This window comes from Vidua macroura, chromosome 26 (assembly GCF_024509145.1).
Source record: "Vidua macroura isolate BioBank_ID:100142 chromosome 26, ASM2450914v1, whole genome shotgun sequence".
NCBI classification, from domain to species: Eukaryota; Metazoa; Chordata; class Aves; order Passeriformes; family Viduidae; genus Vidua; species Vidua macroura.
In genome coordinates, this window is record NC_071596.1 from 1,502,459 (window position 1) to 1,522,100 (window position 19,642).

General features: G+C 56.3%; 2 protein-coding genes across 8 annotated transcripts in view; both read left to right on the forward strand.

The window, feature by feature from the left end:
- Positions 1–10,862, forward strand: part of PIP5K1C (phosphatidylinositol-4-phosphate 5-kinase type 1 gamma) — a 50,528-nt gene extending 39,666 nt beyond the window's left edge. For 3 of the 7 annotated variants that reach the window (XM_053999244.1, XM_053999246.1, XM_053999247.1), the window contains 6 exons: positions 553–691; positions 962–994; positions 3,311–3,415; positions 3,668–3,800; positions 7,912–7,995; positions 8,832–10,862. In XM_053999244.1, coding sequence (XP_053855219.1) covers positions 553–691; positions 962–994; positions 3,311–3,415; positions 3,668–3,800; positions 7,912–7,995; positions 8,832–8,834 — 497 coding nt within the window. In that variant the 3' untranslated portion in view covers positions 8,835–10,862. Of the gene's footprint in view, positions 1–549; positions 692–961; positions 995–3,310; positions 3,416–3,667; positions 3,801–4,259; positions 4,538–7,911; positions 7,996–8,831 lie in introns of those variants that run through there. The other 4 variants (XM_053999243.1, XM_053999245.1, XM_053999249.1 and 1 more) reach the window with 3 other exon arrangements.
- A 2,163-nt stretch (positions 10,863–13,025) lies between these two features.
- Positions 13,026–18,475, forward strand: CACTIN (cactin, spliceosome C complex subunit). The gene is made up of 10 exons (XM_053999630.1): positions 13,026–13,240; positions 13,594–14,077; positions 14,911–15,006; positions 15,437–15,582; positions 15,680–15,842; positions 15,947–16,064; positions 16,290–16,482; positions 16,811–16,933; positions 17,067–17,335; positions 17,800–18,475. Exons 1-10 carry the CDS (start codon positions 13,026–13,028, stop codon positions 18,288–18,290), a joined length of 2,298 nt encoding a protein of 765 aa, XP_053855605.1. The 3' UTR covers positions 18,291–18,475.
- The last annotated feature ends 1,167 nt before the right edge of the window (positions 18,476–19,642 follow it).

Consider the following 19,642-nt stretch of genomic DNA (forward strand, 5'->3'; position numbering starts at 1 on the left):
GGGGGGGGGGGCAGTGACTGGGAACTGCAGCACTCCAATGACAGTGTTTGGGCAGTTATAACAGGCAGGATCTTGCCATTGGAAAACAGAGGAATGGCCTGGGTCTGTGCTGCCTTTCCTTCACTTCCATCTGCCTGCATTTACAGCTGAGTGCTGGAGGACAAGCTCTTCCAGTGCATGGGTGTTGGATTGCTCCCTGTGCAAAGCACTGAACACTCAGTTCATCTCTTAATTCACTTGGATATTTATCCCTGGTGATCCAAGCCTTTAATCCAGCTTTGGTCACCAGTGAGAAATCTTAATTGGCATTCTATTCCCTGCCTGTTGTGCTGGAAGTGGTGCTGACTGGCTCTCTCCAGAGGATGCCTTGGGAGAGGCTGTCATGACCCAGCTAAACTTCTGCCTGCCTGTGGTTTGAGTGCCCAGTCCCAGTGGGGGTGTGCAGGTTCATGGTGGAACAGCCTCGCACGAGGCTGGTGTAGGTGAAGTGTTGGTGTTTGACTTAATCATCTCTTCTTCCTGCCTCTCCCCTGCCCTACTGTGGGCCAGCAGGCAGGCCAGACCTGCTCCCTTGCACTCCTCCTTCCTTTGAAGAAGCTACCACAGCCTCCATAGCCACGACACTATCATCAACATCTCTCTCTGTTCCCGAGCGATCCCCCTCGGAGACCTCTGAGCAGCCCAGGTACAGGTGAGGAGACTTCCCTGCTCCCACTGGTGTCGAGTGGCTGCTGTTGCTCTCTGTGCTGCAGATCCGCACTCTAGAATGCTAATGACCGATTTTAATTAAATCTCTCCTGGGAGCAAGCAGACACAGCTTTGATGGGATTAATTATTGCTGGAAGAAGTGTCAGCTGTTAAGTAGAACATCTCCCTCATGGGATGTGGAGGTAGATATGGGGACAGTGCAGGATTTCTGGCTTAAATTGCTCCTCCAAACTCTTCTGTTTTCTTTCCACAGGAGGCGTACACACTCCTCGGGGCAGGATGGCAGGTGAGAAATGGGTCTCCTGTCTTCTTGTCTCATCTCTCTGCTGCACAGAGACTTCATGTTTATCCCTGTGCAAAGGTCGCTTAGAGGGCTGAGTGGGAATTTCAGCAGCTCCAGGATTTTGGCATGGATGCTGAGCTGCTTCTGCAATCAGATGATCCCCACTTCTTACACAGAATTTTCCTTGCAGAGCAGATCTCTTAGTGCTTTGAAAATACCAATTATTTGATAGGAAAGGGGTCAACAGTGTTGTCCAAATTTACCCACCCAGCACCAGAGTCAAGGAAGGTCATTTAAGTTCCTTTAAGCAAGAAAGTGAGCCTTGACAGCAGGAACATTCCTCCTCTGAGCATCTGCTTGTAGCCTGGGCAAAGGGAAAGGACTTTGACTTTGTGAGGCCCTGAGCACCCTCAGTCCCCTCAGAAGTAGCTTCCAGTGTTTTCAGAAATGTGTGAGGCTTTTTCCCTCCTGTGGTGTCTCAGAGCCAAGGGCAAAGTAGGACAGAAATGCTGTGCTGCGGAGGGGTGTGGGATTTTAGAGGCTCTCATCATTAAATTATTGTGGAATTATTTTGCATCAGTAAAAATTACCCCATTGCCCATGTCAGCAGGATCTGCATGAAGAGCCAGCGGATGCTGCTGGCTCTGCCCTCGCTTTCTAGGACATTGTGTAGGTGTAGTAGGCTTTGAAATTACATCAGAGACTCAGTCCTAGAATGTGCCATAGCCAGAGGAGCCTGACAGGCTGATGTCCTCTCCCTGCAGTCAATGTTCGGTGCTTGGAAGGAAAGGTCTTTGGAAGATGAGGGTTTGCCCCACATTACAGGCATCTACTGCTGTTCCAAGCTTTGAGTGATTTGCTGAGTTCAGTTGACAAGCACTGTGAAAAAAATCCCTTTCTTTGGTATTTCCTAATGGATCCCTCTGGATGCTGCACGTTGCTGAATCCTGATAAATTCCTATCCCTGGAGGACAGGGACCTGCTCACTGTGAGAAGTATCAGGGACTTGTGAAGCACCTCATATTCTGCAGAAGCCAGTGTTAGAAATTGCTGAAAATTAGAGACTTAAATCCAGGCCCCAGTGGTGGGGCCCATGAGCCAAATGCATTGACTTCATCCAAAATAGTTCAGACTCAATGGTACCTCCTGGAGGGAGGGAGCTGCTGTAGTATGTGACTGCTCATCCAGAAATGGGTCAGGTGAATCAGAGTGACCTGGGAGCGTTCAGGAAGCTCAGTGGCTTGGTCAGAGTAGATCTGTCTGTCACAGATTTGCCAGAGCTACACTGACTGTCTGCAGGTGTGGCCACCTTTGCTGGTTTTTGCCTAATTTGTCCCTTTCTAATGCCAGTGCCTCCATGTGCCCTTCCTGGGAGAGTAGGGACCTGTGCACTTGTGGAGCTCTCTGGGATCCCCTGGTAAAAACCAGTGCAGACACAAATTTATTAAAGCAAGAATTTACATTCCTGAGATGAGATGGTAAAAACCTTACCCAATTTGCTCAAGAATGTGTCACACCTCTGGTTATTCTGGTCTGCTGGGGAATTCAGTCCAGGTTTGAGGTCCAGCCCTGTGAGGAAGAGTAGCAAGTTCCATGCATGGAGCTGGACAGAAGTGCTGCCCACTGGCCCCAGCTCTGGTCAGAGCCAACCCCAAGTAGGGCAATGCTGTCAGTGAACCCAGAGCTCAGCCCTTCTCTGACAGCTGCCCCTCAGCTGGGCAGGCTCCTGCTTCTCTTTCCCATGGGGACAGTGCAGCCAGCCCTGATAACACAAGTAATTATTTTAATAGCATGAGGTATTAAAGTGAAGATTGTCAGAAACAGTTCAGAGTGTGCAGATAAATCTGATCTCAACCCTGGAGCAGCTTTGGTGTGCTGAGAGTCTTGGAAGAGGTCAGAGGCTCTGGCCTGGTTCCAGGCTAACTCTGGACACAGGTTTTCCCTGGAGGCCAGTTCTTTGCTCCCATACTCCATCTTTCCTGCTGCACTGGCTGTTTAACTCCTTTTCTCTTGTCCTCTTTTCCCACCTTGTTATTCCTGAATGCTGCAATCTTCCAGGATTGACTTTTTCTTGGGAGTTTTGGTTATCCAAACCCTCAGTCCTGGGAGGTCTGAGTGCTCCCTCTGAGCTGAAATCAGCCACTGAGTCTGTGCTGGGAGCCCAGTGCCACGATAGCAGCAGCAGCAGCTGTGTGCTGGGGCAGAGTTACACAAGAGGCTTGGTTGGCTCTGGACTGATTCAGGCTGACCTAAAATTGAGGGCTATGCATAACTCATGTCCAGCTGAGTCTTTGGACCTGTCTCCCCTTTGGTTTCTAGGTCACATGAGGAGGTGCGGGTCCAGGAGGAGGTTCAGCAAATCAGTGTTGAGCTGGAGCCCAAGTGTGACGTTGAGATTGTAGCTCCTGAAGAAGAAGTCAAAGAGTGAGTGTTGAGCAGAGCCCATACAGTGGGTTTTGAGCTGTGGCTGCTTATGCTGGAGGCTTTGCTGGGCTCCAGCTTTGCTGGAGCTATGGGTGTTCAGTGACAATGAGCACAATACTGACCTGCCCTGCCCTGACGTGACCCTTCAGGATGTGATAGCACAGCATCTTCAGAAGCTCCTCTAATAAATCCATTTTCCTTGCTCCTGTCCTGACTGCAGTGACTAGACTGTCACTTCTTTCCCCTCTGCAGAGAGGCAGCTTCTTCAGCCTGTGCCATTGTCACATCCACAGCCACCGTAGAGGTGGAGACAGCTAGCCAGGCCTCGGAGCCAGCCAGCCAGGCCTCGGATGAAGACGACGTGCCAGTCACAGACATATACTTTGTAAGAGACCTTCTCCACCTGACCCTTGGGGGGTGATGGGAAGGGTTGGACAAGGCTGTCAGTATCCGTTCCAGGCAGTCGGGTGGGCAGTGGCTGCCCTGCACCATCTTGGTGTGGAGCACCTTGAGACCTCGGTGCTGGGTGGGTTTTTGAATGCAGGGAACTGGATTAAACTTGGAGAACTCAGAACAGCATCTAGTGGGGCTCACACAGGTGGCACTCCTGCTGTGGATGTAGCTGTAGCTGTGCTGCTCTACTTCCAAGCACAAGTGTTTATCTAGGCCAGCACATTTGCTCCTGGGACAAGCCAAGATGATGTGGGTGCAACAGAGGTTCTTCCTTCCCCAGCCAGAGATCTTGGCTGCTTTCCTGACACAAACATGGCCTAGACCCAGAGGGAGGTGGTTGCAGAGGGTGACCTTGGGCTCTGGTGAACTCCGGCTTTTCCTTTCCCTGCAGGCTGCATTAGGTGATGCAGTGGGAGTCTAGTGCTGAGCCAGGGAGTAAGTTGGTGGTTGGCAGCAGAGTGCCGTGGAGCCTGGCGCTGGTCCTCACTCAGCTCCCACAATGGCTGAGCAACTTCTGCAGACCAGAGAAGAGGTTTTTTAGCAACATGTACCTGTCCCATGGATTCCCAGAGCACAGCTGAGTGCCTGTCCTGTGAGAGCTGAGCTCTTTCTCGTGCCTGGGCACTGGAACCCTCATTAAAAGAGGTGCCTGGCTCCTCTCTGCTCTGACTTGTTGCTGTTGGTTCTGCGGTGCTGGACACGACCTGAGCCCATGCGATGGGCTCCTTCCTAAACTAAAATGCAGCATTGGCCTTTCCCTGGGCTCTTGTGACCCTGCTGCAGAGCTGCTCACTCATTGCCGAGTCACTCTGAGGCTTGTGGGAGCTGTGGAAGGAATCAGCCCTGTTTTACAGCTTGTTTGGGGTTGGATGCATGCTGTTCAAAATGCAAACGGCTCCTCTAACACTGCCCCCTCCTTACCTGTGGATGGCAGCTGTGTGCAGGCAGATCCTGCCTGCTCCCCTGGCAAGTGTTTTCTAGTGAGGGTCAGCTGCTCTTCCTCCCTGTCCCTGGGCATATGGACTGCCCCCAGCTTGAGGGACACCTCTATCCAAGAGAAAATTCTGAAGAGCGTGTTCACAGAGAGTGTGACTGACTGCTCATCAGCATTTCATACTTCATCTGAGTCTGAGTTTTGCATTAAATGTGTGTTGTGTGCTGTGGAGTGTTTATCACTGCTGGGATGAAGGGAAAAGCTGATTTGAGTTCCCATGGGCACTCTCCTTGGAAAACCACTTGAGCTGGAGCTCAGGTGAGGCTGCACGCGTGCGCTCAAGTAGCGCCACAGCTGCTCCTGCAGGAGTGCTCAGGGGCAGTGGTGGGTGAAGGGATGGTGTGTGCAGAGGAGGATTTGGCCAGTCCCAGGAGACTGTGATCTGATGACTGGAAGTCTGCTCGTGGAGAGCACTTCATTCTCCTCTTTATCCCCAGGGAATAAAAATGCAGAGTGTGGCAGGGCATGGGCGCCGCTCTTCCCTGCACGGCTTTCCCACCTGCTCACCCGTTCAGGCCTGGAGTTGCCCAACCCTTGTTTTTTGCTTTCTCTTTCATCCTCTCTTTCACATCACCCTTTTTTTCCTCTGTTTCCTTTCTCACCTCACTTGTCCTGGGGCCACTCAGTTCACAGATGGGAGGTACTGGATTTACTCTCCCCGCCAGCGCAGACTCCGAACTACCTCGCATTCCTCTGGGATTGTAAGTGACCGCACCAGCACAGCATGTAGGGGAGCAGAGCTGCAGCTTTGAAACACTGGGGCCAGCATCCCATTTCTCTCAACAGCTGGGGCTCTGGATTGAGTGGGCATTAGGAACCAGCCCAGCAGAAATGGGGGAAGCATATTGAAATGACACCAGTGGATCTCCTTGTAGGATCTGAGAGAATCATGAGCTCTGTCCCTTTTCTGCAGACTGGTGACACAGCTCCTACCCTGGGATGGGCCGTAGTGTCACCCTGCCCTTGGGAAAACTGAGAGCAGTGAGGCCCTGGCACAGGTTACCCAGAGAACCTGTGGTTGCCCTCTCTCTGGAAATGTCCAAGGTCAGATTGGATGGGCTTGAAGCAGCCTGGGATAGTGGAAGATGTCCCTGCCCGTGGCAAGGGGGGATATTACGTGATCTTCCAACCCAAACTGTTCTGTGATTCTTAGTACCAGATCTGGGCAGACAGGCACCGGGGCCTCTATAGGTGATGTCAAGCTCAGCTCCCTCAGCCCAGGAAGAGGGTTTTAAAGGCACCATTAAGATGTTTTGATGGTCCTAAAACTCCAATAGCAAACAGAACTGTTTTGGGTTGTGGGGAGCAGCTCATAAACCAAATGAGGCAGGAGCTGGTGCTGAGTTAGGGCTGGTTTCAGCTTTCCAGCCCTTCTCAGCATCACCAGTGTGCTCCCTCCTCACTGAAGGTGTTCTATGAGCAGGGAGGATTTTCCTTTCCAAAAGATGCAGGGAGGCATTTGAGCATTTAGGGGCTGAATCTAGACCTGAGATTGTTCTGGAGTTTAGCATTTACCTTCTCATGCTTTGGGAGAGCTGCTGTCCCCAGAGGGTGGTGGCAGTGCTGGTAGCCTCGCTGGTGCAGCCTGGTGCTCTCATTTAGGTTACAGGCAAGGTGCATGGGGAAGCAGGGGCAGGAATGTGCCCCTGGCTGTTGCTGATGGCATGAGGAAGGTGCTACTGGGCAAACAGGCAACACCTCCTGCAGCCCCTCCTGCCCCTCAGCTGGGTTTGGCTGCTCTAGCACCGGGAGAGGTAATGCCAAGCAATGGGTGCTCCTTTATCTCCCGCAGTTCCCCGCATGCATCGAAGCTCCTAAAAGGCTCTGAAAGAGACTGGCTGGAGCATGTGGTTCAATCAGGATGGATGAACCATTATGGATGAAAAAGGATGTAGGACAAGCTTGATGTGGTGTGGATGTTTCGTGTACCTCTGACAGAGTCCTGTGAGAAGCTCCAGACAGGGACTTCTCAGCCTCCCTTCCTCCCAGCAGTCTCTACTAATGGAGCTGCAGTTACTGGGGGGTTCAGCATGTGGAGCCCAGTGCTTCAAAGCTTCTCTGGCTTCTTGTAGTTCCTTGTACATTGTAGATTGTCACACTCAGTTCCTGGGCTGGGAACACTGCAGGCTTCTTTCCAAACACCCAGTTCTGCTTCTCTACCTTTGCAAATGCCAGGCTGGGTCAAAGGGGGCAGTTTCTTATCTGTGGGAGCTCCTCTGGAGACAAAAGAGCCTATTTGCAGTGTAAATGGGGCCCCCCTGGGAACACTGGAAGCAGAGACCAGCCCTTGAATCTGTGCTGTGAAGGCAGCAGTGTGTCTTCTCACAGCAATGCCCAGTGCTATGGTAACTGTCCCTCAAGGCACACCTCCTTCCCCTCAATTCTTTCCAGGGTCCACTTGTGTTTTGCCTCCTGTGTTGTACTTGTTCCCATCACTCCACTGTCCCCAAGATCTCAGCAATAACTGTTTCCTTTCTGTGGCCACCATCCTCCATGGTCTCACCCCAGCTCTGCTGCCTTCTGCAGAGAAGGAGGAAAGCACAACAAACAAATCCAGTTTCCTTGTAAAAGCCCTCCTGGACATCAGTTTGTAGCATGCACAGGGCTCTGGAAATGGGAGGGTGAGAGCTGGTAGCGGGTAGCAGGAACCCAGAGCTGTCACTACTCTTAGGTAAGTCACTTCCCAAATCTCTCAGTTTCTCTGGAGCTGGGCTGATGCCATGGCCGGGACCTGAGGTTTCCCTGACATCTCAAAAGCTCTAAAACTCTGTCCCTACAAGAGGAGAGGGTGTGCCAGCCCCATTGCAGCTGGCACAGGTCCCGTGTCCAGGTTGGCAGGGAGCTGGTACGTGCTGAGGATGAGCAGGGCTCCTCTGCTGAGAGCTGGCTCTGGGCTCAGTGCTCTCCCTCCAGGTGGACAGCTGTTCTTACTGTATTGTTTCCTGCTCTTTTTATTTTCTCCTTTTATTTTTTCCTCTTCTCTCCTTTGCTCCCTGCTCTGCTGCTGCTCTCCCTGCATTCTCCCTGCCGTCTCTGGCCACTCTGGCAGCCGACAGACGAGAGGAGTTGGGTTTACTCCCCGCTCCACTATAGCACTCAGCTCCACTCTGTCTCCGATGAGGAGAGCGATACAGTAAGTGTCCAACAGCCGTGTGCCGGGTGCCCGGTGGGTCGAGGTCAGAGTTTGTGCTCCCTGCAAGGTCAGCTTGGCCTCTGGCAGCGTGGGGCTCCTGCATGGCTGCGGCAGAGCCCAGCAGCCTCTCAGGTCAGCTCTGTGCTAGCAGAGCCTTGGCCTGCTCAGCAAGGGCTGTGGCTTATTCCCAGTTGTTTGGTGCAGGAAAAACTCTGGGGACCTCAGGTTTCCAAGACACGTTGCCATTTCTGGAGGATGTAGAACAGCCTCTGATTGTGCTGGGCAGCTGGCAGGACACAGACCTATTGATCAACACGGGTTGATCCTCTTTCACGACCAGAAAGACATTGAGGGGCTGGGGCATGTCCAAAGAAGTGAGCGGACCTGGGAAAGGGGCTGGAACACGAGTGTGATGAGGAGCAGCTGGAGGGTCTCAGCCTGGAGAAAAGGAGGCTCATGGGAGACCCCGCTCTCCATAACTCCCAGACAAGTAGGGTGCAGCCAGGTGGGGGTCAGGTTCTGCTCCCAGGGAAGAAGGGACAGGACTAGAGGAAACAGCCTCAAGCTGTGCTAGGGGAGGTTTAGGTTGGATATTTGGTAAAATGTCTTGACTGAAAGGGAGTTGTCAGGTATTGGAACAGGCTGCCTAGGGCAGTGGTGGCATCACTGTCCGTGGAAGTGTTCAAATGATGTGTGGTTGTGGCACATGGGGACATGGGTTAGTGGTGAACATGGTGGTGGTGCTGGGCTGATGGCTGAATTTGGTATTCTTGGAGGTCTTTTCCCACCTTAACGATTCCATGATTCTGTGATTCTGTTCTCTCTGCCTCTTGCAGTAATCTCTATGCAGACACAGGAGTCCCAGAGAGCAGCGATTCCCTCTGCAGGTCGATGTGTTCCCTTTTCGTTGATGCAGCCATTCCAGCGGGATGGGGAAGAGCTTGCTGACACCAGTATTGCTGCACTGCAGGATCCCGGGCACTGCGTTTCAGAATGGAGCAAAACTATAACCATGTATTTCTACTTACCCCAGACATGGGCAGCAAAGAAACCACCCGCTCACCCGCAGCTCCCAGCAGAGAATTCTAGCTGGGTGTAGAGAATCCTGGGTAGTAACACAGTGTTTTCCAGATGTGCACTACCATAGCTACCTATCCATGTGTGATACTGTGAACCTTTTTAATTTTTTAATCATGTATTTATTTCTTTTATCTTTGCACAGAGACAGCACAAATGTGCTTTTTTAAACATTTAGTTTACTGCACTATTTCTTTTCTTTTTTTCTTTTTTTTTTTTTCTTTTTTTTTTTTTTTTTTTTTTTTTTTTGGTCATGTATTTGTGCATCAAAAAGGAGCATGAGACTTCACCGAAGAATGGGTAGGAGCACGTTGCTGGGGAGGGCAGGGAGCGGAGTGGCTTCATGTGAGGCAGCAGTGTGGTCTCACCAACTGAGGGAGTCAGGAGGTTTAAGGCTGTCCAGACACTGCCACGGTTTTTCCAAGTGGCCCAAGGCGAATCACTAAACCACTCTGTGCCTCGGTTTCCCCCGTGCTAATGGGTGCACAGTACCTGCTTCCGTTACAGCACTTAAACCCTGGGATGAAAGGTGCTATGAAAATGAAATGTATTAAAGGCCATGGAATAGAATTGCTCCCATGTTACCATAGTCCAAAGTAGCCATGCCAATTCACTTGGATTCAAACTCTCCAGTGACTTCTCCTGTCTGTGACACTGTGCGGGACAGCACACAGTGCACACAGTTCCTGGTGACAGCGACGTGGACTCCTCAGCTCTCCTCGAAGTCGTGATGGGTTCCACCTTCACCTTGTGCTGCACTGCTGCGCCACCCCTCCCTCTGTGTTTGGAGTCCACACCTCATCCAACTGGCCACTGCCTGCTCCAGCCCTGCAGGCACGGACAGAAGGGAACTGGGCACCTCCCAAGCCTGACCACGTTGGAGGGCAAGTTCCCCACTCTGCCCAGACCACATGGGGCTTGTCCAGACCCTGCATCCTCCTTGAGCCACTCAGTCCCTCACGTGCTCGTGGCTGTACCCTGGGGTCACGGACACTGGGTTCACACGTCCCCTCCGCCCCTCAGGGCAGGCAGGGACACAAAGGCACGTCCACCCGCTGGAGGCAGGGATGGGAGCCTGGCTCTGTCATGGAATTATGCCAGCACTGCTGTGCTCATGGACTCTTGGACAGAAAGCTGGGTGACTGGTTGCTGCCTGGGGTCACATCTGCTGGTGGAAATCCCTGCTGCCGGTGTCTGAGAGGGTTTGCTTTGCAAGGGCTGCGGGCTATAGGTGAGAATTTGATGTCACGTGATAGTGTTCAGGCTCATCCATCAGCAGGACACATAGCATAGTCTGGAATCCAGCAATCCTGTCCCCATCTCCCAGACAGAAAAGAGGAAATCCTTTAGACCAGAGGGAGACAGGTCTTGTTTGTGTGCTTTATGAACCTCGCTTGAGAAAGAGTCTCTTTATTCCCTTTACAATCTTCACTGTCCTTGGGATTCCAGGTGGAAGGGTGGGGAAGTGGGACCCCGCTCTCAGGCCTCAGTCCCCACAGTCTCTTCACAGCAGCACTCAGGAGCAGTTATGTTGGGTCCCAGAAGGTAGCTGGGCTGATGGGAAGCTCTTCCTTCTGTACTGTACTGTACTGAACTTATTGAGAAGCTTCAGGAATTGATGTTTTTTTCTTGCCCAGAATACAGGACCTGTACTTCCCTTCCCTGTCTGTAGATGCAGAAGGCTGTGAGTTGTGCTTCTTGGGAGCACAGTCTGGGGATTGTGCAAGTTGCTGCTGTTCATGTATCCATGTATTTACCAAATAGTCTATCAAAAGTCTCTCAAGAAACTCTCCCCTTTGTCACTGCTTGGCAGCTCGTTCTCCCAGCTGCAGCTCCTGTCCCATCCCGCCTTCCTGTGCCACCCGGGGGGCTCTGCAGGCTGAGGGGGCTCAAGGGTTGGTGGAGGGGAATGGGAGCCTACAGCCTCACCTGCCTTTGGGCTCAAGGCAAGGAGCTTCAAAAAGCTAAAAATTCAACTTCTTTTTCTTCCAGCAGTGTGTGTAGAATGGCCAGAGAAAGCCACATCCCTGCTGCAGCTGCTGCTGTTGGGTGCTGTGCTGGAGGAGGGGGCTCTGGGATGGAACCAGGGTGGGCTGGAGCTGTTCTGACCCAGGCCCCTGCCCTGGGACCACCTCAGTCAGGGGCTGGAGGGTTTGGCGTCATCAAGACTTTCCAGGCACCTGAAATCAAGCATCTTTTTTGAGATGGTTCAGGCATCATTGATGGAGATTTTATTACTTTCCCTCATTTCTAGGGGGTCTCTAAAGCTGCTTGGTGCGTGTGCAGGGAGTGTCCCAGAGAATGAGATTTGTGAGCTGGAGCTGTGCTTGGGTTCTGAGAGAGGGGTTGAACCCAAAGCTCCTGCAGCATGTTCATTCAATTCAGAGAATTGTCTTCCCTTTTTGAGATGATCCTTGTGCAGTTCTGTAATGCTGGACCCTTTGGAGCAGGTCTGGATGGACTGGGGTGGTCCTGTAAGAGGACAGGCAAAGGCTTAGAACAGCTTTGTCAAGGGGACAAGGAGGAACCTTCCTATAGGCAGATGTTGATCTGAAATGGAAACTGCCCCTGTTCAGGCTGGCACAATCCCTGCCGTGTCACCTCCTGTCCCAGCAGTTCCCAGTGCTGGGGAACTGCTTCCCACAGAGGCTAAAGGACCTTGGATTTTAGAGCTCTTCTTGGCCCCCTCTGCACGGCCATGGGAGTAGCAGAAGCTCTGGAGTGTATCACAGGCACTGCCAGTGCTGCCTGGGCAGGAATGGCACTTGCCTGTGGGAAAGAGCATCCTTGTTCCGAGTGTTCCTCCATCTGCCATGAGGTGCTGTTCTCTGCCAGGCTCCCTTTAGTGACCCAGCAAGTGCTGTCCAGGCTCTCCATCATTAAAGGAGGCACCACAAGTCTTGTACTCTGAGATTTGACCCCGCAGGACAGCCCCTTCCCACACAGGTCTGTGCCACTGCTGTCCTTCATCCCCATGGTCCCAGCTGGGATCTCAGACTCTGTGGGACATGCCCTGACCATTGCCTGGTGCTGGGGCTGCAGGTGAGCTCTCAGGTACGGGGCTGGCAGGAGAAAATGGGCATCTCTGTCCTTGAGTTTGCAGGCAGGTTCCTGTAAAGGCTCTGGGGCAAACGCAGGAGCTCGTAGAGACCCTCAACACACGCAGAGAGGATGCAGCTTTTGGTTGCTGCTGCCTTTCCAGCCACGTGTGCTGGAATTTCACATTGGGGAGTTTTTTAGTGAAGCCAGAGCACTCACAGGCCTTGGTCCAAGGCAGGCAGAGGCGTTTGCAGGGCTCCATCGCCCCTGCATTCCCCTTCTCATTGCCAGCCGCTGCTCCAGCGCCTCCCGAATGGACAAGAAGAAAGCCAGGGCTGAGGTGGTGTCTGGGGTCACGTCTGAGGGGTTTTCTGTCCTTGCCTACCCGCGCCAAGCCTGTCCTGGAGGCTGTCCCTGCTCCCAGCCCCGTCTGTCCTGGTGGCTGTCCCCGCGGATGTCGCTGTTCCCACACGTGTCCATGTCCGCGCTGCGCGTGCACCGCGTGCCGAATGGCCGGCGGGGCCGCGGCCGGGCGGGGACGCCGCTGTTGGGGTGTGATCCCATCTCTGCTCCGGGGCTCGAGGCCTGGGCGCTGTTTTTCTTTTCTCGGTTGTTTTGAGGGTTTTCCCCCTGCTCCTCCGGGTAGCCCCTTTTGCAGAGCTCTGTACCCCGCTCCGATAAAGCGTTCTGCGCTCCGTGCTGAGCTCTCCGCCTCCCTCCGTGAGGGCGCCGCGGGCACGGCCGGGCCGGGGAAGGGGCGGGGTCGGGGCAGGCTCCGCCCCCGGCACGGGGCTGCCCGCCGCCCGCCTGTCTGCGCCGGGGCCGCTGCTGGAGCGGGGCGGGTGCAGGCGGACGGTGGGGCAGCCTGGTGAGCTGAGGCCCCGCGAGGCCCCGGGGCGGAGCCGCCGCTGCCGATGGGCTCCGGGTCGCGCAGCCCGGCCCGGGGCGGCCGCTCGGACCGGGACCGGGACCGGGAGAAGGAACGGGAAGGGGAGCGGGACCGGGAAAGGGAAAGGGAGAGGGAGCGGGATCGCGGGCGCTCGCGTTCCGGGAGCCACGGGCGGCGACACCGCAGCCAGAGCAAGAGCCGGAGCCGCAGTCGGGGCCGACGCCGGGAGCCGAGCTCGGGGTGAGTGCGCACCTGGCCCCGGGCGGCCGCGCCGTGGCTGTGGGGGAGCGGGGCCGGCGTGCCGGGGCCCGATCCGGCTGCTGTCCGCAGCGCCGGGCCCGGCGGGGCGGGAGGGGGAGCTCAGTCCCGCCGCTCTCGGGTAGTGCCGGGGACTGGGGGCGGACGGGCGGGCGGTCCCGAGCGCTGCTGACACCGGCCCGGGCCGGTCAGGGCCGGGGGTGCGGGTACCCCTCGCTGTCTCGGCGCTGCCGGTGGCGCCGGTGCTGGGCCGGCCTCACCTGCGGCGGGAGACGCTCCGTGCCCGGCACGGCCGTGCCCTCCTTCCGCTGAAGCCCGGCTGTGCTCCCCCCCAGCTCGGACTCCGGCGATGAGAGACAGAAATGGAAAAAGAAGAAAAGAAGCCGCAGCCGGGATCGGCACCGTAAGGACCGGAGGAAACACCGCTCACGGTCTCGGGGCCGCTCCTCCGGCTCCAGCCCGGAGCGCGGGCGGGACAGGGCACCGCGGAGCCGGGAGCGGCGCCGCAGGAGAGATGGATCCAAGTCCTCCGTGTCCTCCGTCAGCTCCCCCTCCCCGCCGCGGCCCCGGGAGGAGCCGGGGCAGCAGCTGAGCCTGCAGGAGCGGCTGAGGCTGAGGGAGGAGAAGAAGAAACAGGCGGCTCTGATGAAGGCCCTGGAGACGCCCGAGGAGAAGCGGGCACGGAGGCTGGCCAAGAAGGAGGCCAAGGAGAGAAAGAAGCGGGAGAAGATGGGCTGGGGTGAGGAGTACATGGGCTACACCAATACCGACAATCCCTTCGGGGACAACAACCTGCTGGGCACATTCATCTGGAGCAAGGTGAGCTCTGCCCTGGCCCTGCAGCCAAATGGAACAGGCAGGGGCAGTTAGGGGGATCTGTGCCTCAGCGGGGGTCTGTATCCAGGGCGCTGAGAGAAAATGGGTCGAGGACAGGAGAGGGTCTTGGAGCTGCTGAGTGCTGGGTGGCATTTACTGGGTCAGGGACATGGAGATGGTAATGGGAATGCTGCACTTTGGCTACAGGAACGGCAGAGGGCTGGGGGTGTTCAGGGTTAGGGAGAAGAGAAGGCTGTCTGGAGAAAAGGAGGCTCTGGGGAGACCTTAGAGCTCCTTCAGTGGCAACAAAGGCTCCAGGAGAGCTGGAGAGGAACTTGACAAGGACCTGGAGGGACAGGACAAGGGGAGTGACTTCCCACTGCCAGAGGGCAGGGCTGGATGGGATATTGGGCAGGAATTGTTCCCTGGCAGGGTGGGCAGGCCCTGGCCCAGGGTGCCCAGAGCAGCTGTGGCTGCCCCTGGATCCCTGGCAGTGCCCAAGGCCAGGCTGGACAGGGCTTGGAGCAGCCTGGGACAGTGGAAGGTGTCCTTGCCATGGCAGGGGGTAGAACAAGATGATCTTTAAGGTCCCTTCCCTCATGATTCCATGATGCTTTCATGCTGGCATTCACCTCACCAGGCCAGGTGGGCTATATGGGCTGAGCCTGGGTTTGCTGAGGGGCTTCAGGAGCAGCATTTGAGTGATTTAGAGACTTTCCACAGGATCAGACCTCACTCAAGCAGCAGAAATGGGTGAAGGGAGTAGCATTTGCTGGCCAGTGAGGGTCTGTGGAGGTCCTTGGGTTTCACAGCTTCCCTCTGCCATTTTGTTTAAGGCACTGGAAAAGAAAGGGATCAGCCATCTGGACGAGAAGGACCTGAAGGAGAGGAACAAGCGAATCCAGGAAGACAATCGTCTGGAGCTGCAGAAGGTGGGATAAGATGTCCTCTCCATGTCACCATCTGACAGAGAACTGGTTCTCACTGGGAAGTCCCCATTTTCTCCTCTTGGTTGTGTCTAGTCCTGTAGGACTGTGGGGGCCATAGAACCCTGGCTCCTGCTATTCCAGGATGAGAAACTTCTTGCCTTAGGTTTGAGCCCAGGAGCTCAGGAGGTGCTGAGGAAGACAATGCCAGGTCGTGACACTGAGGCACTCAGTTGTGCCTGTGTCCCCTGTCTCCCCCAGGGCTGGCAGTGAGTGCAGGCAACCTGGCCCCGCTGGCTCCCCACTCTCCAGGAGCTTGGGCTGATGGCAGGGGCCAAGGCAACTCGGGGACAGGTCACGTTATGGCTGTGTCCTCAAGCAGGTGTCTGCATGGGGCCCCATCCACAGTGGCCTCAAACTCTGTCACCCTGGGCAGGTGAAGCAGCTGCGCCTGGAGCGGGAGCGGGAAAAAGCCATGCGGGAGCAGGAGCTGGAGATGCTGCAGCGGGAGAAGGAGGCAGAGCACTTCAAAACGTGGGAAGAACAGGAGGACAACTTCCACTTGCAGCAGGCCAAGCTGCGGTAGGTGTGCACCTGCTCAGAGCCAGGCCTGGCAGGGAGCAGAGGATGGCACTGCTCAGTGTCCCCCACTGTCCCTCTGTTCCTGTGCCTTCGCCAGGTCTAAGATCCGGATTCGGGATGGGAGGGCGAAACCCATTGATCTTCTGGCCAAGTACATCAGCGCAGAGGACGATGACCTGGCTGTGGAGATGCACGAGCCCTACACCTTCCTCAATGGCTTGACCGTCTCCGACATGGAGGACCTGGTGGAGGACATCCAGGTGCCTGCTCTGCTGCCCCTCTGCCCAGGCTCAGAGCTTCTCTACCAGCTCTGCTCTCCTGCCCCTGGTGTGGAGCAGGTGCCTGACATGTCTTCTGCCTGCAGGTGTACATGGAGCTGGAGCAAGGAAAGAACGTGGACTTCTGGAGGGACATGACTATCATCACAGAGGATGAGATAGCCAAGCTCCGCAAGCTGGAGGCCTCCGGGAAAGGAGGACCAGGTGAGCAGGAGAGCAGAGCCTGGTGTGGGTGTCGGGTCTCTGAGTGGTGGGTCACATAGGGCACTGTGTGTGCTCAGGCTCAGAGGGGCTCTCTTGGACCTGCTGGATGGAGGCTGTTGGGTCTGGCAGCTGTCCCTGGCTGGGGTGCGCTGGCCCCCTGTCAGCAGAACCGGGATGAGTGCGGCTGAGAGCCCGGAGACCGACTGGCTGCCCTCACCTGTCCAGGGGAGCGTCGGGATGGTGTCAACGCCTCGGTCAGCTCCGATGTGCAGTCCGTGTTCAAGGGGAAGACGTACAACCAGCTGCAAGCCCTGTACCAGGGCATTGAGAGCAAGATCCGGGCGGGAGGGCCCAACCTGGACATCGGGTACTGGGAGAGCCTCCTGCAGCAGCTGAAGGCTTACATGGCTCGGGCCAGGTGAGAGCAGAGAGTGGGGTCAGTGCAGACCCTGCATGGGCAGAGCTGGGGAGGCATAAACCCAGTTGGAGGAGGGAATGGGGGAGGGTGTTCTACCTTCTCTGAGATGGCTGATTTCCAAGAGGGGGAGCAGGGTGGGACACCCAGTCCCTTCTGCAGTGGTGATGTTTAGTGAGATCTCCAAGAGAGAACTGAACTGGGGCTTATTCAGCCCAAAGCCATCCAAGCCTGGCAGGTTTCTGCCCATGGAGGTGGATGTCAAGGCTTTGGGCAGTGGGAGTGAGGTGGTTCTGCTGGGTGGGACCCGACAGCTCCTCTCCTCTCTCAGGTTGCGGGAGCGGCACCAGGACGTGCTGCGTCAGAAGTTGTACAAGCTGAAGCAGGAGCAGGGTGTGGAGAGCGAACCGCTCTTCCCCATCATCAAGCGGGAGCCGGCTTCCCCCAGTGACAGGTGAGCAAACGCCTGGGCCTGTCCCCAGGCACAGAGCAGTCTTGTGCCCTCACCCTTCCCGAGGCAGAGCTCAGGTGAGCAGCCAACGAGGGTACCATCCCCGTCCCAGTCCTCTCTTCTCCCTTCCATGCAGGCTGGATCCCGAGGAGAGCCTTGAGGCACAGCCAGGGCCGTCCTCAGAGCCAGAGGCAGAGCAGGACACAGAGGCCAAAGGAGAGGCGGAGGGGGAGGCCGTGCTTATGGAGGAGGATCTGATCCAGCAGAGCCTGGATGACTACGACGCGGGCAAGTACAGCCCCCGGCTGCTGGGCCCCAACGAGCTGCCCTTCGACGCCCACGTGCTGGAGGCCGAGGAGGACACACACCGCCTGCTGCTCCTGCGCCAGCAGCTCCAGGTGACAGGTGAGCCCCAGGGCAGGCCCTGCGCCCACCACCTTTGCAGCCTGCCCAGCATGGGGGACGTGCAGGACTGGAGGGGACACTGCCCTCAGGAAAGGGCAAGAGCTGGATCTGAGTCAGGCACCCAGAGCTGATCTGGCAGAGGGGTGCCCCTGGAGCAAAGGGCACCGTGGCCTGGGCAGGAGCAGGGAGATGGTGCTCAGGCTGCTGTGGCTCCCTGGGGGACCTGCCTCAGTACCACCAAGGTGTTTGGGTGCAGACAGGCAGGAGGGGTGTTTTGGTTGAGTTTTCCTGCACAACTCAGCCCAGTGCCCACTCAGAGACCACAGGGCAGCCTGTGCATTCCTGTATCCAGTTCTGCATCCTCTGCACGGCAGCTCCTTCTCTCTGCATGCCTTGGAGCAGTGTCGCATGGCCCAGGCCTGGCTGGCATTGCAGAACCTGATGTCACCTCTCCTCCCCTATAGGTGACGCTTCCGAGAGCACTGACGACATCTTCTTCCGTAAGGCCAAGGAGGGCATGGGCGCGGACGAGGCGCAGTTCAGCGTGGAGATGCCGCTCACGGGCAAGGCCTATCTGTGGGCTGACAAGTACCGGCCCCGCAAGCCCCGCTTCTTCAACCGTGTGCACACAGGCTTCGAGTGGAACAAGTACAACCAGACCCACTATGACTTCGACAACCCTCCCCCCAAGATCGTGCAGGGCTATAAGTTCAACATCTTCTACCCCGACCTCATTGACAAGCGCTCGACGCCCGAGTACTTCCTGGAGGCCTGCCAGGACAACAAGGACTTTGCCATCCTGCGCTTCCATGCCGGGCCACCCTATGAGGACATCGCCTTCAAGATTGTCAACAGGGAGTGGGAGTATTCCCACCGCCACGGCTTCCGCTGTCAGTTTGCCAATGGCATCTTCCAGCTCTGGTTCCACTTCAAGCGTTACCGGTACCGCCGGTGAGGGCTCGGCACACTCAGACACCTGTCGGGTGGGCAGGGGCTCTCATCCCACAGCACAGACACTGTTCGCTGCATGGCCCCAAGGCCTGGCCCAGCACTGGACATGTTCCTGAGGCTTTTCTCTGTCCTTACATTTATCATGAAGGACCGTGAGACTTTGGTATAAATAAAATAAGGGTTATTTTAGCCATGAGATCCTGGGCATGGGCACCCCCATTTCTCCCAATCCCAACACTTCCCCCTTATCAGTGCCAGACCAGTCCAGCTGCTGCTCCCCAGCTGGAGTCACAGGGCTCTTGACTGGACCAGTTCAGCACTGCCCTGTGTCCTGCTTCATAGAGGGGCCCCTCACCCTCTCCCAGGCCCTATTCCTGGCACGTCGTCCCCTGGGATCTGGCTTCCCCAGCCTGGGAGCACTGCCACATCCCTCAGTCCTGGCTGGGGCATGGGAGCCTTTAGTGCTGCACGGCGCCTGCTCTGGTGGAGCAGAGGAGAGGGATGCTGGTTGGGATATTTCCTTACAGGGGAAAATCCGGATTCCAGAGCCTGCAGTCCCTCCCACCCCATGCCTTTGAGGCTCTCCCTGCCCTGGGCAAGAAGCAGTTGCACTCTCCAGTATCCTGTTGATGAGGTAGGGGTTCCTGAGGGCCTCTAGTGATGTTGAGACGGGTTTTGGCACCTTAGGGGCACTTCAGGATTGAGGTGGGACTGGCTGCTGTTGGTCCCACCAGATGATCACCATGGGCACAGCTACACTCCTCTGGGATCACCCCACATGGCTCCATCCCCACAAGCCTCCAAACCCCAGGATATGCCCGTTCAGGCAGGCAGGATGAGGTGCTGGTGAGTAGTGCCTGGGGGTGCAGAAGCTTCTGCCCTAGCTTCACCAAGAGGCCATTTCCTACCTGCATCCAGCTTCTCCCCAGTACAGGCCCATGGTGCAAGGACTTAGGGGGCTGCCCAGGTCCCCCAGCACTAGGCTAGAGCCAAGCCTGCTGTGCAGGGGCCTTCAAGCCCTTGGGGGCTGCCCCATGGCTCAGGGGTGTTGCCTTGTCCTGGCTCTGCTGGCAGGATCCAGCTGCAGAGCCACCATGGGAGCTGGTGCTCAGGAGGCTTCCGTTCCTGCCCTGGTCACCCACACTTGTGGGGCTTGGCCTGCCTGCAGATGGGGGTGGGGGACCCCAACTGCCTTGGTCCTGCACATGGGTACCCCCTCCCCATGCTGCCAGACATCCCCAGGGCCAGCAGCTGCACCGGACACGTTCCCTGGCCTCTCCTTCCTGGCAGTTATTTCCAGCTGCTGCCTGTGCAGGGCTCAGCGCAGGAAGTGAGTGAAGGCCTGGCCAGGGAGGA

What these genes read in the sequence shown, in the direction of transcription:
- CACTIN (XM_053999630.1), top strand. Translation starts at nt 13,026, where the DNA reads ATGGGCTCCGGGTCGCGCAGCCCGGCCCGGGGCGGCCGCTCGGACCGG. An exon ending in CTCCGGGAAAGGAGGACCAG is followed by an intron (nt 16,065 to 16,289) that starts GTGAGCAGGAGA and finishes TCACCTGTCCAG; the next exon opens with GGGAGCGTCGGGATGGTGTC. An exon ending in CCAGCAGCTCCAGGTGACAG is followed by an intron (nt 17,336 to 17,799) that starts GTGAGCCCCAGG and finishes CCTCCCCTATAG; the next exon opens with GTGACGCTTCCGAGAGCACT.